Source organism: Sinocyclocheilus grahami, unplaced genomic scaffold, assembly GCF_001515645.1.
Source record: "Sinocyclocheilus grahami isolate Dianchi unplaced genomic scaffold, SAMN03320097.WGS_v1.1 scaffold85.1, whole genome shotgun sequence".
In the NCBI taxonomy this organism is placed as follows: Eukaryota; Metazoa; Chordata; class Actinopteri; order Cypriniformes; family Cyprinidae; genus Sinocyclocheilus; species Sinocyclocheilus grahami.
In genome coordinates this window covers 1,520,326-1,531,238 of record NW_015505264.1, presented here as the reverse complement: position 1 = coordinate 1,531,238, position 10,913 = coordinate 1,520,326, and the positions used below count along the sequence as shown (strand labels likewise).

Sequence of the window (10,913 nt, the reverse complement as noted above, 5' to 3'; positions counted from 1 at the left end):
ATTTCCTTGTGTTGACCAGATCAGTCAAGCAGTGTTTGAAGAAATTCCCTGCTTGTTTTCCCATCAGGCCCTGTAATTTTATTTTGAAAAAGCATCAATTCACTCAGTCAGCTTCAGTTCCAAAAGCTCATGACTTCATGTTGTGGTTTGCCATGCATCTACTCTACCATTCAAAAGTTTGGGGTCAGTAAGATGTTTTTAAATGGTTTTGAAAAAGTCTCCTATGCTCACCAAGAGTGCATTTAAAATACAGTAAAACTTTAATAGTGTGAAATATTCTTAATTACAGTACCTATTTACTGTTTGTATATATTTTAAAATGTAATATTTATATAATAGCAAAGCTGAATTTTCAGCATCATTACTACAGTCTTCAGTGTCACACGAATCTTCCGAAATCATTCTAATATACTGATTTTGGTACTCAAGAAATGTTTTTATTAATGTTGAAAACAGTTGTGCTGATGAATATTTTTGTGGAAACCATGACACATTTGTAATATTCTTTGATCACTAGAAGGTTCAAATAAACAGCATTTATTGGATGTTGAAGTTTTTGTAACGTTATTAGTGTCTTTACTGTCACTTTTGGTAAATTTAATACAGCCTTTCTGAATAAAAGTAGTTAAAACATGCAAAAAAACAAACAAACGACGGAACCCAAACTTTTAAAAAGGTAGTAGCGTATGCATTTTAACTCACTTCTGTGTTGTTATTTATGTTCAGAAGCGTTCAGAGCCCCGGTCTTCAGAAATGGCCCTGATAAAAATGGATTTTCCCTGGGCTTCAGCAAGAACATTGCTCAGGTGTTTGGGGACCAGAAGCTGTACTGGCTACTTCCTGTCTTTACCAGGCGAGTCTAAATATTAACTTGTTTTCATAAGTGCGGCTTACTAAGGCCATATTTTGCTTCATACTTGGGGTTAATGCTTTTGAAAACCCAAAATATTACAATTTGGTGGGGGTTTTTTACACTACAGTTTTACAAACAGTTACACACAAACAAAAAAAAAAAGTATATATTTTTAAAGAAATTAATACATTTATTTAGCAAGGATATATTACATCGGTACATTGGTCAAAATGCATTTAGCACAAAGGTTTCTCTTGAATCTTGGAAAAAAAAGTATTGCGTTTTCCACAAATATGTTAAGCATGTGACTAGGGATGTTCATTTTAACCGTTAACCAACCGTAAGAATTTTGACCGATTAATACAATCAGTTAAACGGTTTAAAAAGTAATTTATTTATTTTTTATTTTTATTTATCGCAATATTTAAAAAGGATTGCTGCTTGGTTAAAATACTATAAAAATATAAAAATGTGTTTTTTAGAGAAATAACATAGGTCGCATTTTATTATTTCATTCAGAAATAGGCCTAATGAAATGTTTACATGTTTACAAACATTATACTGTAATAAACACTGTAATAAACACATTTGTTGTGGAGTGTTCCCCTCACTCCACAACAAATCCTTTCAATTAACAGTATTTAGAAAAGAACAAGAATTAAAAATATAAGAAGCTATTGCAATATAAACGACAAGCCAAAACAAATATAAATATATATATATATATAATAAAGCCTAGCTTTATTATGTTTTTCTCCGCTCGCAGACGCGCTGCAGGTGCGTGATGTGATATGATGACAATGTGAATCCTCATGTTCTGTTTGCTGCTTTTTGCGCATGTAAAATGAATCCCCGGGAAACAAATGTTAGTATTTTTAACGGGTCACAGACACTTATCCTTTAATTTAAATAAATAATTAATTAATTAATATTAACTAATTTAAAATAATCTTGTCATTATCGGTTAACGAGCGTCGGTTAGGAAAAATAACCGAAATGAACATCCCTACATGTGACACTGAAGACTGGAGTAATGGCTACTGAAAATCCAGCCTTGCCACTACTGGAATAAATTACATTCAAAAACATATTAAAATAGAAAACAATTATTTAAAATTGTAATAATATTTCACAATATTACTGTTTTTAAAATTAAATAAAGTATCCATTAAAAGATACATTTAGATATTTTTTTTCTGCTGTAGTCAAGGAGATGGCTTTTCTTTTCCTACACGGCTGGTTACTGTTGATCCAGAGCAGCCCACTGAATGTCTCCAGCCTGGCGGGTTGGATAAAGGGTGAGGACCCATTTCTTCTTTCACTATTGGGTGGGCACTAACCAAAACCAGATGAATAGCTGTAACTCTCAATGTGGTTCTTTCCCTCAGTGCTGTAGAAGGGTCTGCTGAGCAAACCACCCCTCTCAGTGAGTCCCAAAACCGTCTGTTAGGCAACGATTACCACATTGAAGACGATCACAAAGAGACCGACATCTTAAAGTCTGGTAGGTTACATATTTTGCAGCATTCTAGCAAGAAATGAGAGAAAAAGTTCTAAGAATAACATCAGCTTGCCTTTCAGATGAAAGTGAGGCCATCACTATCTCCATTGAGAGCGAGTCATAGCCAGGTAAGGTGATTTCACACTAAGCACAGTTTGTATATGCAATATATACACTACGGTTCAAAAATTAAGGTCAGTAAGATGATTTCTGAAGGATCATGTGACAATGAAGACTTGAGTAATGAGTTTACACGATAAATGCACCCTTGATACAAAAAATACACAATACACAAACTTTTGAACTGTAGTTACGATGTAATTTCCTTCAATAGGACTAAAGCTGGTGAGGGGTGAATCCTCAGTGGTCTCGTGCCTTTGACTCCCAGTATTGGGGACTGTTGAGGAGAATCACAGCCATCAAAGCTGATGCCTTAAACAGCTCTTTTTCTCTGAAAGCTCCTGAACACTTTCCTTTGCCCATCGCTTCTGGAGTGTCCCAAATCTGTCCTCACATCTGTAGAAATGCTCCCAGTCCCCGTTCAACTATAGTAGCTGCACTCTTTTAACAAAGAGATTTGCACGCATGTCTTTTACATCCATTGTTTTTGTACAGCAAACCGTTTTGTTGCTGAGGCCTTCACGAGACATGCAGATTTCATGTGCATGTGAATTGATACAGGCGCTAGAAATTTCTAAACTACTCTCCAAGTGTTTACAAGGAAATGCACCACATCTGGTACCAACTGCTGTTTACTAGAGGGAAAGATGGGAAATGTTTTATTTTCTGGATCCATACCAAGTCAACGGTGTGACTGAGCTCATCTGGAGTGTTGATGGCTCCAGAGTTAATGGACACCTAAGAGCGCAAGGTGCTCATTCGCACTTTTACGTTATGGAATATTATACTTTTTTATTTTTTTTTTAACTTCATTAACATTTTTATAATATATATACACACACACACACACACACACACGTTCACAAGGTGCAACGGAGTGTGTCCAGGCAGAGGAAAAATGCCTGCAAATGACTGAATTCCTTTTTTGTGTATTCTTAAGCTGCTCCACTTATGGTGACTTTTATTGTTTTGTTTTTTGTCGTCATCTTGAGATGATTCTGGTGTGAAATGTTGGGCACATTTTACGTATGCCAAATAAAGGGCTTAATACCAGAGCTCTGAACTCTACAGGAGTGTTTACAAAATGTCAGTAATACCTCTCTGCTCATGCAGTGTAGCCAGTGTCATCTTGGAAACCAAATTGAAATCTTTGTAGGTTCCTCCTGCAGTATCAGAACTGGCCAGCAGGCGGCATTTACACTGCTTGATATTGTATTACGCGGTGCGGTCAATGGTCTTTGGTATTGTACCACCAGACTTTATTAGTCTCAGTCCTCGATTAAATTATGTTTTTACCATTTTTCCCTTTATATTTTATACATTAGCATTGTGAATAGCTCTATAGATTCGGAGTACTTATTTTTAAGCCATTTTGCAAAGCGGTGAAATGTTCTTTTTGTGTATTTATATTTGTCACAAGTTATTTATTTGTATACTTTGGTCCAGTGTGGAATAATAATTGTGCCAGTAAGCTGTGACTGTAGCCTGAGCTTATGTGGAATTGATGTGGGGAAATCCAGATGTTTATGTACTACAAAGTGAAATGCGGTGATTGCTTCATTTGTGTTCTGACTTTTCTAAAGAAATGCCTTGACTGGACCTGATCTGAGTGTTGCTGTTCTGGAGTGTTTGTTGTAAATGAGGGTGAACCAAGTAAATTAACCAGTAAAAAGAGACAAAATATATACATACAGAAAAACAAAGGCGTCTTTCATGAATTTAGATTGATGGATGAGTTTTATTTATACATCTACAGCATTTGATGGTAAACTTCACTGTCTCAGATCTGACTTTGAATGGCTTGTAAGTATTACCAGGTGGGTTTTATTGTTCTTTAAAACATCTTTGACTGTTTATGTGCTGAGTAAAATCTCAGTTTATCACTTTTACCACCAGTGACCATATTTTTGACTTTCAGCACATTTATGAAGATTGCTGGTGTTTACAATGATTGCAGGAAGTAATTTTGTATGTGAAATGTTGTAGCTGTTTTTGTGGTGTTAAGGAATGCATATATTGGTAAAGAATGTTTTAATGTTTTTTTTTTTTTTAGTCTTTTGGACAGCCTTCTTATATGAATTATACAGCCTTTATAATATTGTTCATATTTTCTTTCTTTTTTTTGCCATTCATTACATTTTATACTTTATTAATAAGGAAAAAGTAAACATGAAGCCATAATGAAATTATTATAGAAGATTTGGTGTTGGTGTCCTTGTATCATTTTCTTTATTTCTGTTATAATCAAATAAAAAATGGAAACCTTGTGCTCTAATGCATGTCAAGAACAGTTACTTATTTGATCTACTTATGTGTAAGTCTGGAGGTTAGTTTTTTTATTACATCTTTTAAAATGCATATGTTACAGATAATGTAAAAACAAAGACATATTTTTTGTGAATGAAGTACATGCTTATATGTAACAAGTAACAATAAATGTCTTTTTTATAAATAAAAACTGCAACAATTATACTTTGTCTCTCTCTCTCGAAGACACACACACACACTCACACTCTCTCTCTCTCTCTCTCTCTCTGTGTGTGTGTGTGTGTGTGTACACATGAGTGTTTCAAGGGCTGTTCTTTACCCTGAGTTCTTTCCAGCTCATTAGCACCGAGGCCATTCAACTCTTGCAAATCACAAGTTCAGCATGTTAAACAACTTTTCTCATACTCCTTTAACAATCTTTGTCAAAATGTGTATATTTGTCAGTCTTGTGAACTTTGGTCCGTCTAGAGTTGTAACCTAAACCCTCCCAGTTACTGTTCTTGCCTGTTTAACACGTGTTTTGAAGTCTCAGTTTTTCTGTCAATTGCATATAGCTTGACTATCTATTCATCCCTTTCTCTGAACAGATTTAACCGTAGTTTCAGTTGAAATACAAGAAGAAACAAATGTGGAAAACAAAAATTCCACAATTCTTACTATTTTTATTTTGTTATACACTGACGTGTGTAGTCACTACTATAAACATGATTGTATTATACAATAGTATGTCTTTTTTAAGTTAATAAAATGCCTATCCTCTACTTCAGTGGTTCCCAACCCTGGTCCTGGAGGCACCCCAACACTCCACATTTTGCATGTCTCTTTTCTCTGACACACCAATTTCAGGTCTTGAAGTCTCTACTAATGAGCTGATGACCTGAATCAGGTGTGTTTGATTAAGGAGACATGCAAAATGTGCAGTGTTGGGGTGCCTCAAGGACCAGGGTTGGGAACCACTGCTCTACTTTACCGAATCCTTTAATAGCAGGGCTGTCCAAACTCGGTCCTGGAGGGCCGGTTTCCTGCAGAGTTTAGCTCCAACTTGCCTCAACACACCGGACTGGAAGTTTCTATTGCTGTGTCTCATTTAGAAGGCTGCACCCTCCGGAGGACGCAGCCTTCTAAATGAGACACAGCTTATGCCTAGTAAGAGCTTGATTAGCTGGCTCAGGTGTGTTTAATTAGGGTTGGAGCTAAACTCTGTAGGACACCGACCCTCCAGGACCGAGTTTGGACAGCCCTGTTTTATAGCATTCGGGAGTTGTTTGTTCTAAAGCGTGACCATGTATGAGTGTGACGCTATTGCGCAAGCGCAGTGTAGTCGGATGAAAGCATTTTCATTGGTCAGTGATGCGGCCCCTTTAACAAGTGCAGGGATTCCACTACACACCAAGTCTACAAAACACCAGCCTGCTGTCCTCTCAGTTTAGTAGTTTCATGCATGCTGAAACTAACCTGTGGTGAGGACAGTGGGGTTTTCACGGATTACAGTTTGCCCTGGATCTCGTAAATAAACGCTGAGTGTCAAGATGGAAACGTCCAATTTCACACTTTTTGATCCGCGATGCAGGGCAGAGGCTCCGTTCTCTATTGATGTTATTATGCGTAAGTATCTTTAATTTGTTAGGCTATTTCTACAGAAAGTTGTTCCCTAATGTTAATTTCCGTGAAACTTGTGTTTAAAACAGCAGTCAAAACATAAAGTTGCTCTTACAGTAGAATCTTTGTTGTTATTAATGTAGATACGTAAAAAATATGAAAAACTTTGCCATTGTAATAGCACAATCCTGCTGTAGTATATAGTATTATCTGCCGATTTCCTACAATCTAAATACAAAACATAAAACATTATTTTTCATATTAGGCTATCTAATTAATGTAGTTATGTCTCCAAATTGGGATAAATTACTGTGGTCATATTTTAATTTTTTTCTTGAATATTGTATTTGAAGTCTCTCTCTCTCTCTCTCTCTCTGTGTGTGTGTGTGTGTGTGTACACATGAGTGTTTCAAGGGCTGTTCTTTACCCTGAGTTCTTTCCAGCTCATTAGCACCGAGGCCATTCAACTCTTGCAAATCACAAGTTCAGCATGTTAAACAACTTTTCTCATACTCCTTTAACAATCTTTGTCAAAATGTGTATATTTGTCAGTCTTGTGAACTTTGGTCCGTCTAGAGTTGTAACCTAAACCCTCCCAGTTACTGTTCTTGCCTGTTTAACACGTGTTTTGAAGTCTCAGTTTTTCTGTCAATTGCATATAGCTTGACTATCTATTCATCCCTTTCTCTGAACAGATTTAACCGTAGTTTCAGTTGAAATACAAGAAGAAACAAATGTGGAAAACAAAAATTCCACAATTCTTACTATTTTTATTTTGTTATACACTGACGTGTGTAGTCACTACTATAAACATGATTGTATTATACAATAGTATGTCTTTTTTAAGTTAATAAAATGCCTATCCTCTACTTCAGTGGTTCCCAACCCTGGTCCTGGAGGCACCCCAACACTCCACATTTTGCATGTCTCTTTTCTCTGACACACCAATTTCAGGTCTTGAAGTCTCTACTAATGAGCTGATGACCTGAATCAGGTGTGTTTGATTAAGGAGACATGCAAAATGTGCAGTGTGGGGGTCCCTCAAGGACCAGGGTTGGGAACCACTGCTCTACTTTACCGAATCCTTTAATAGCAGGGCTGTCCAAACTCGGTCCTGGAGGGCCGGTTTCCTGCAGAGTTTAGCTCCAACTTGCCTCAACACACCGGACTGGAAGTTTCTATTGCTGTGTCTCATTTAGAAGGCTGCACCCTCCGGAGGACGCAGCCTTCTAAATGAGACACAGCTTATGCCTAGTAAGAGCTTGATTAGCTGGCTCAGGTGTGTTTAATTAGGGTTGGAGCTAAACTCTGTAGGACACCGACCCTCCAGGACCGAGTTTGGACAGCCCTGTTTTATAGCATTCGGGAGTTGTTTGTTCTAAAGCGTGACCATGTATGAGTGTGACGCTATTGCGCAAGCGCAGTGTAGTCGGATGAAAGCATTTTCATTGGTCAGTGATGCGGCCCCTTTAACAAGTGCAGGGATTCCACTACACACCAAGTCTACAAAACACCAGCCTGCTGTCCTCTCAGTTTAGTAGTTTCATGCATGCTGAAACTAACCTGTGGTGAGGACAGTGGGGTTTTCACGGATTACAGTTTGCCCTGGATCTCGTAAATAAACGCTGAGTGTCAAGATGGAAACGTCCAATTTCACACTTTTTGATCCGCGATGCAGGGCAGAGGCTCCGTTCTCTATTGATGTTATTATGCGTAAGTATCTTTAATTTGTTAGGCTATTTCTACAGAAAGTTGTTCCCTAATGTTAATTTCCGTGAAACTTGTGTTTAAAACAGCAGTCAAAACATAAAGTTGCTCTTACAGTAGAATCTTTGTTGTTATTAATGTAGATACGTAAAAAATATGAAAAACTTTGCCATTGTAATAGCACAATCCTGCTGTAGTATATAGTATTATCTGCCGATTTCCTACAATCTAAATACAAAACATAAAACATTATTTTTCATATTAGGCTATCTAATTAATGTAGTTATGTCTCCAAATTGGGATAAATTACTGTGGTCATATTTTAATTTTTTTCTTGAATATTGTATTTGAAGTAATATTCTGAGGTTTTTTTCTTATTTATTTATTATAAACAGCATTTACATAAACTCTTCTGTGATGATACAGAGTTGTATAATCAAACGTATGAATCAGAATATAATATTCAGTGTACTCTAGCAAGGTATTTTTTATGTTAAGATATCTTGTGTATTATTTACAGTTACTTTTGAATTTGACTGATGGCCACACCATTCATTTTTCAGGTAAAAGCATTGCTTGATAAATGGATGGCCATGTGTTTTTATATCCTCCTGACTACCAGGACAAAACAGTTTTGTCATTAAATTTTTTTTTTAGAGCATAAGAAAAAAACTGAAAATAAAATTTTTGAAAAATGATATTTTATTCATATGTTATGCAATGTCCTCTGTAGAAGACACCGGGACTTTAAAAAGTCCTGTTTTTTTTTTAAGAAATAAAAAGACATGAATAGACATGAAAAGGCAAAAACAGTGGGATTTTTGTTTTAATCACAAATCAATTTTCATTTTTATACCAAACTTTATATAAAGACGATTCTTGACTATGTTATGAAAGATATTTTTAAAAACCATTTTTCTTTGTGTAAAATGGCCATAAACAAGTATTTCCATTATATACAATGTATCTATAAACTGTATCTAATTTGCATATTCATGTGTTTTTGGGGCAAAATAGAATGAACAAATAAGTGCAATAATGGGAGTAATACTTAGCCAGATTTGCATAATAATATCTAATATTCAATAGGAATATTGATACATAATTTTTTCTCTATCTATTTGTTGTGTCTCCCAAAATGTGCAATAAACATGCTTTAAGTCCTGGTGTCCTCTACAGTGGACATGTATGAAGGTCATATTGTGATTTGAAACCCCATAACATTTTCCTGAGATGTCGATTTATGACAAACAATTTGAAAATTAGTCCGATTAAGTGATAATTACAAAATATTATCATATTTCCATAAGGGTGTTACACTTGATCACTAAATTAATGTCAGCCATTTTTAAAGACCAAGGTGAGGGAGTGGTCATGGTGAAACATCCGATCATTTGGTATCTCTGAAAAGCCCTGAATGTGCTCTGTTTTATGCATCCAGACTTAAAACTGTGACATGTAACGTCTCAGAGAAATCACTCAAACTTAATGTCCTCTACAGAGGACAAAACTCCATAGCTGGTAGTCAGGAGGATATATGGTCATAGAAAAACTCATAAAGAAATGATGAAAGCAATAGTTAATATCTTACACTGCTTCCCACACATTGTTGATAAGAAATGATTGTCCTGTGGTTCAGTGCTCTTGAACTTGAGTTTGCATACATGATAATGTTGAATGGCACTAATGTGGATTCTTTCCAGGTTGTCACCCTCAACTGTAGTGGACTATATGTGTGTCAAACCGCATTCTTGTTTTAACAGTTCTCACCTTTACTCAAACTCACAGTAGAGGGTGGGATGAGAGTAACATGCGTGATTGTAAACGTAAAGGTTGATTTGTCCTCAGATGAACTGTGTACTTGCATAATGATGTGTTAGGCAGATGGGCTCTTGTTAAAACAACTTACAAGAAAGTGCATGTACTGTGATTGACGAAGGCTTTAGAGGGGCTGCTGGGAAATTAAGTTAGGAAATATCACATCAGTGAACAATGAAACACCGGACATCTGGTTGTGTAAAACTACACACCAGCACAATGTGTCAAACATAAAGTATCATTAAAATAACATTGATACTAAGTGATGTAATCTCAAATGGCTTCAGCATGCATGGGCTGGTATGGATTCACGTCCCACACACAGCACAACATATGGGTTTGCAAGGTTGTGAAACCGTTATTCCTGAAATTCTCAATTTAACACGGACTAGATTTTTCCAGCATTCTTCTTTCTGACTGGAAACACATGGATAGTTGGGAAGTGATTTATAAGGTTTCAAAAGGATATGATTCTTTTAAAAGGGTCTAGAATGTTATAACTTTCTTGCCTCTATAAATCTAGAATTGTCCTTTTATTCCACGTAATATGCCTTTAACTGTTTATTTCAGTGTTTTCATGGTTCAAAAATGAGTTAAATAATGTGATTACTAACCTTAAGGGATGACTAAGCTTAATCATCACAATTTGTACAGTGTCCCAACTTTTTTGGAATTGGGTTTGTACTATTATAGTATGTATTCATATATTGAATTAGCTTTTATACTTAAATAAATCTTTAAAAAAAAAAATAATAATAATATATTACACCATTTACAGTAATTTGACATTTGATGGCTACGCCATAATTATTCATATAAAAGCATAGATTGATAAATTGATAGCATACTGTGTTTTATATGATTTATATATATATATATATATATGTGTGTGTGTGTGTGTATATAAAAAATTTTTTTTTAAATTATTATTATTATTGTTTTAATTGGTCCAAAAATAGTTTACTTTTTTTTTTTCTTTTTTTCTTTTTTTTTTTTTTTTTTTTTGTTTTTTTAATTTTTATTTTAGTATGCATTTTTTTTTTTTTA

At 35.4% G+C, this 10,913-nt stretch overlaps 2 protein-coding genes across 3 annotated transcripts in view; both read left to right on the top strand.

The window, feature by feature from the left end:
- Positions 1-4,630, top strand: part of LOC107586722 (probable palmitoyltransferase ZDHHC20) — a 16,752-nt gene extending 12,122 nt beyond the window's left edge. Inside the window, exons 11-14 of the mRNA XM_016274203.1 lie at positions 2,059-2,151; positions 2,242-2,357; positions 2,435-2,482; positions 2,689-4,630. Of these exons, the coding sequence (XP_016129689.1) occupies positions 2,059-2,151; positions 2,242-2,357; positions 2,435-2,478 (253 nt within the window). The 3' untranslated portion in view covers positions 2,479-2,482; positions 2,689-4,630. The remainder of the gene's footprint in view (positions 1-2,058; positions 2,152-2,241; positions 2,358-2,434; positions 2,483-2,688) is intronic.
- A 1,479-nt stretch (positions 4,631-6,109) lies between these two features.
- The window catches only part of slc51a (solute carrier family 51 member A), an 8,739-nt gene continuing 3,935 nt past the window's right edge, over positions 6,110-10,913 (top strand). The window contains exon 1 of one of the 2 annotated variants that reach the window (XM_016274197.1): positions 6,110-6,347. In XM_016274197.1, the coding sequence (XP_016129683.1) occupies positions 6,272-6,347 (76 nt within the window). In that variant the 5' untranslated portion in view covers positions 6,110-6,271. Of the gene's footprint in view, positions 6,348-7,816; positions 8,055-10,913 lie in introns of those variants that run through there. The other variant, XM_016274196.1, reaches the window with a different exon arrangement.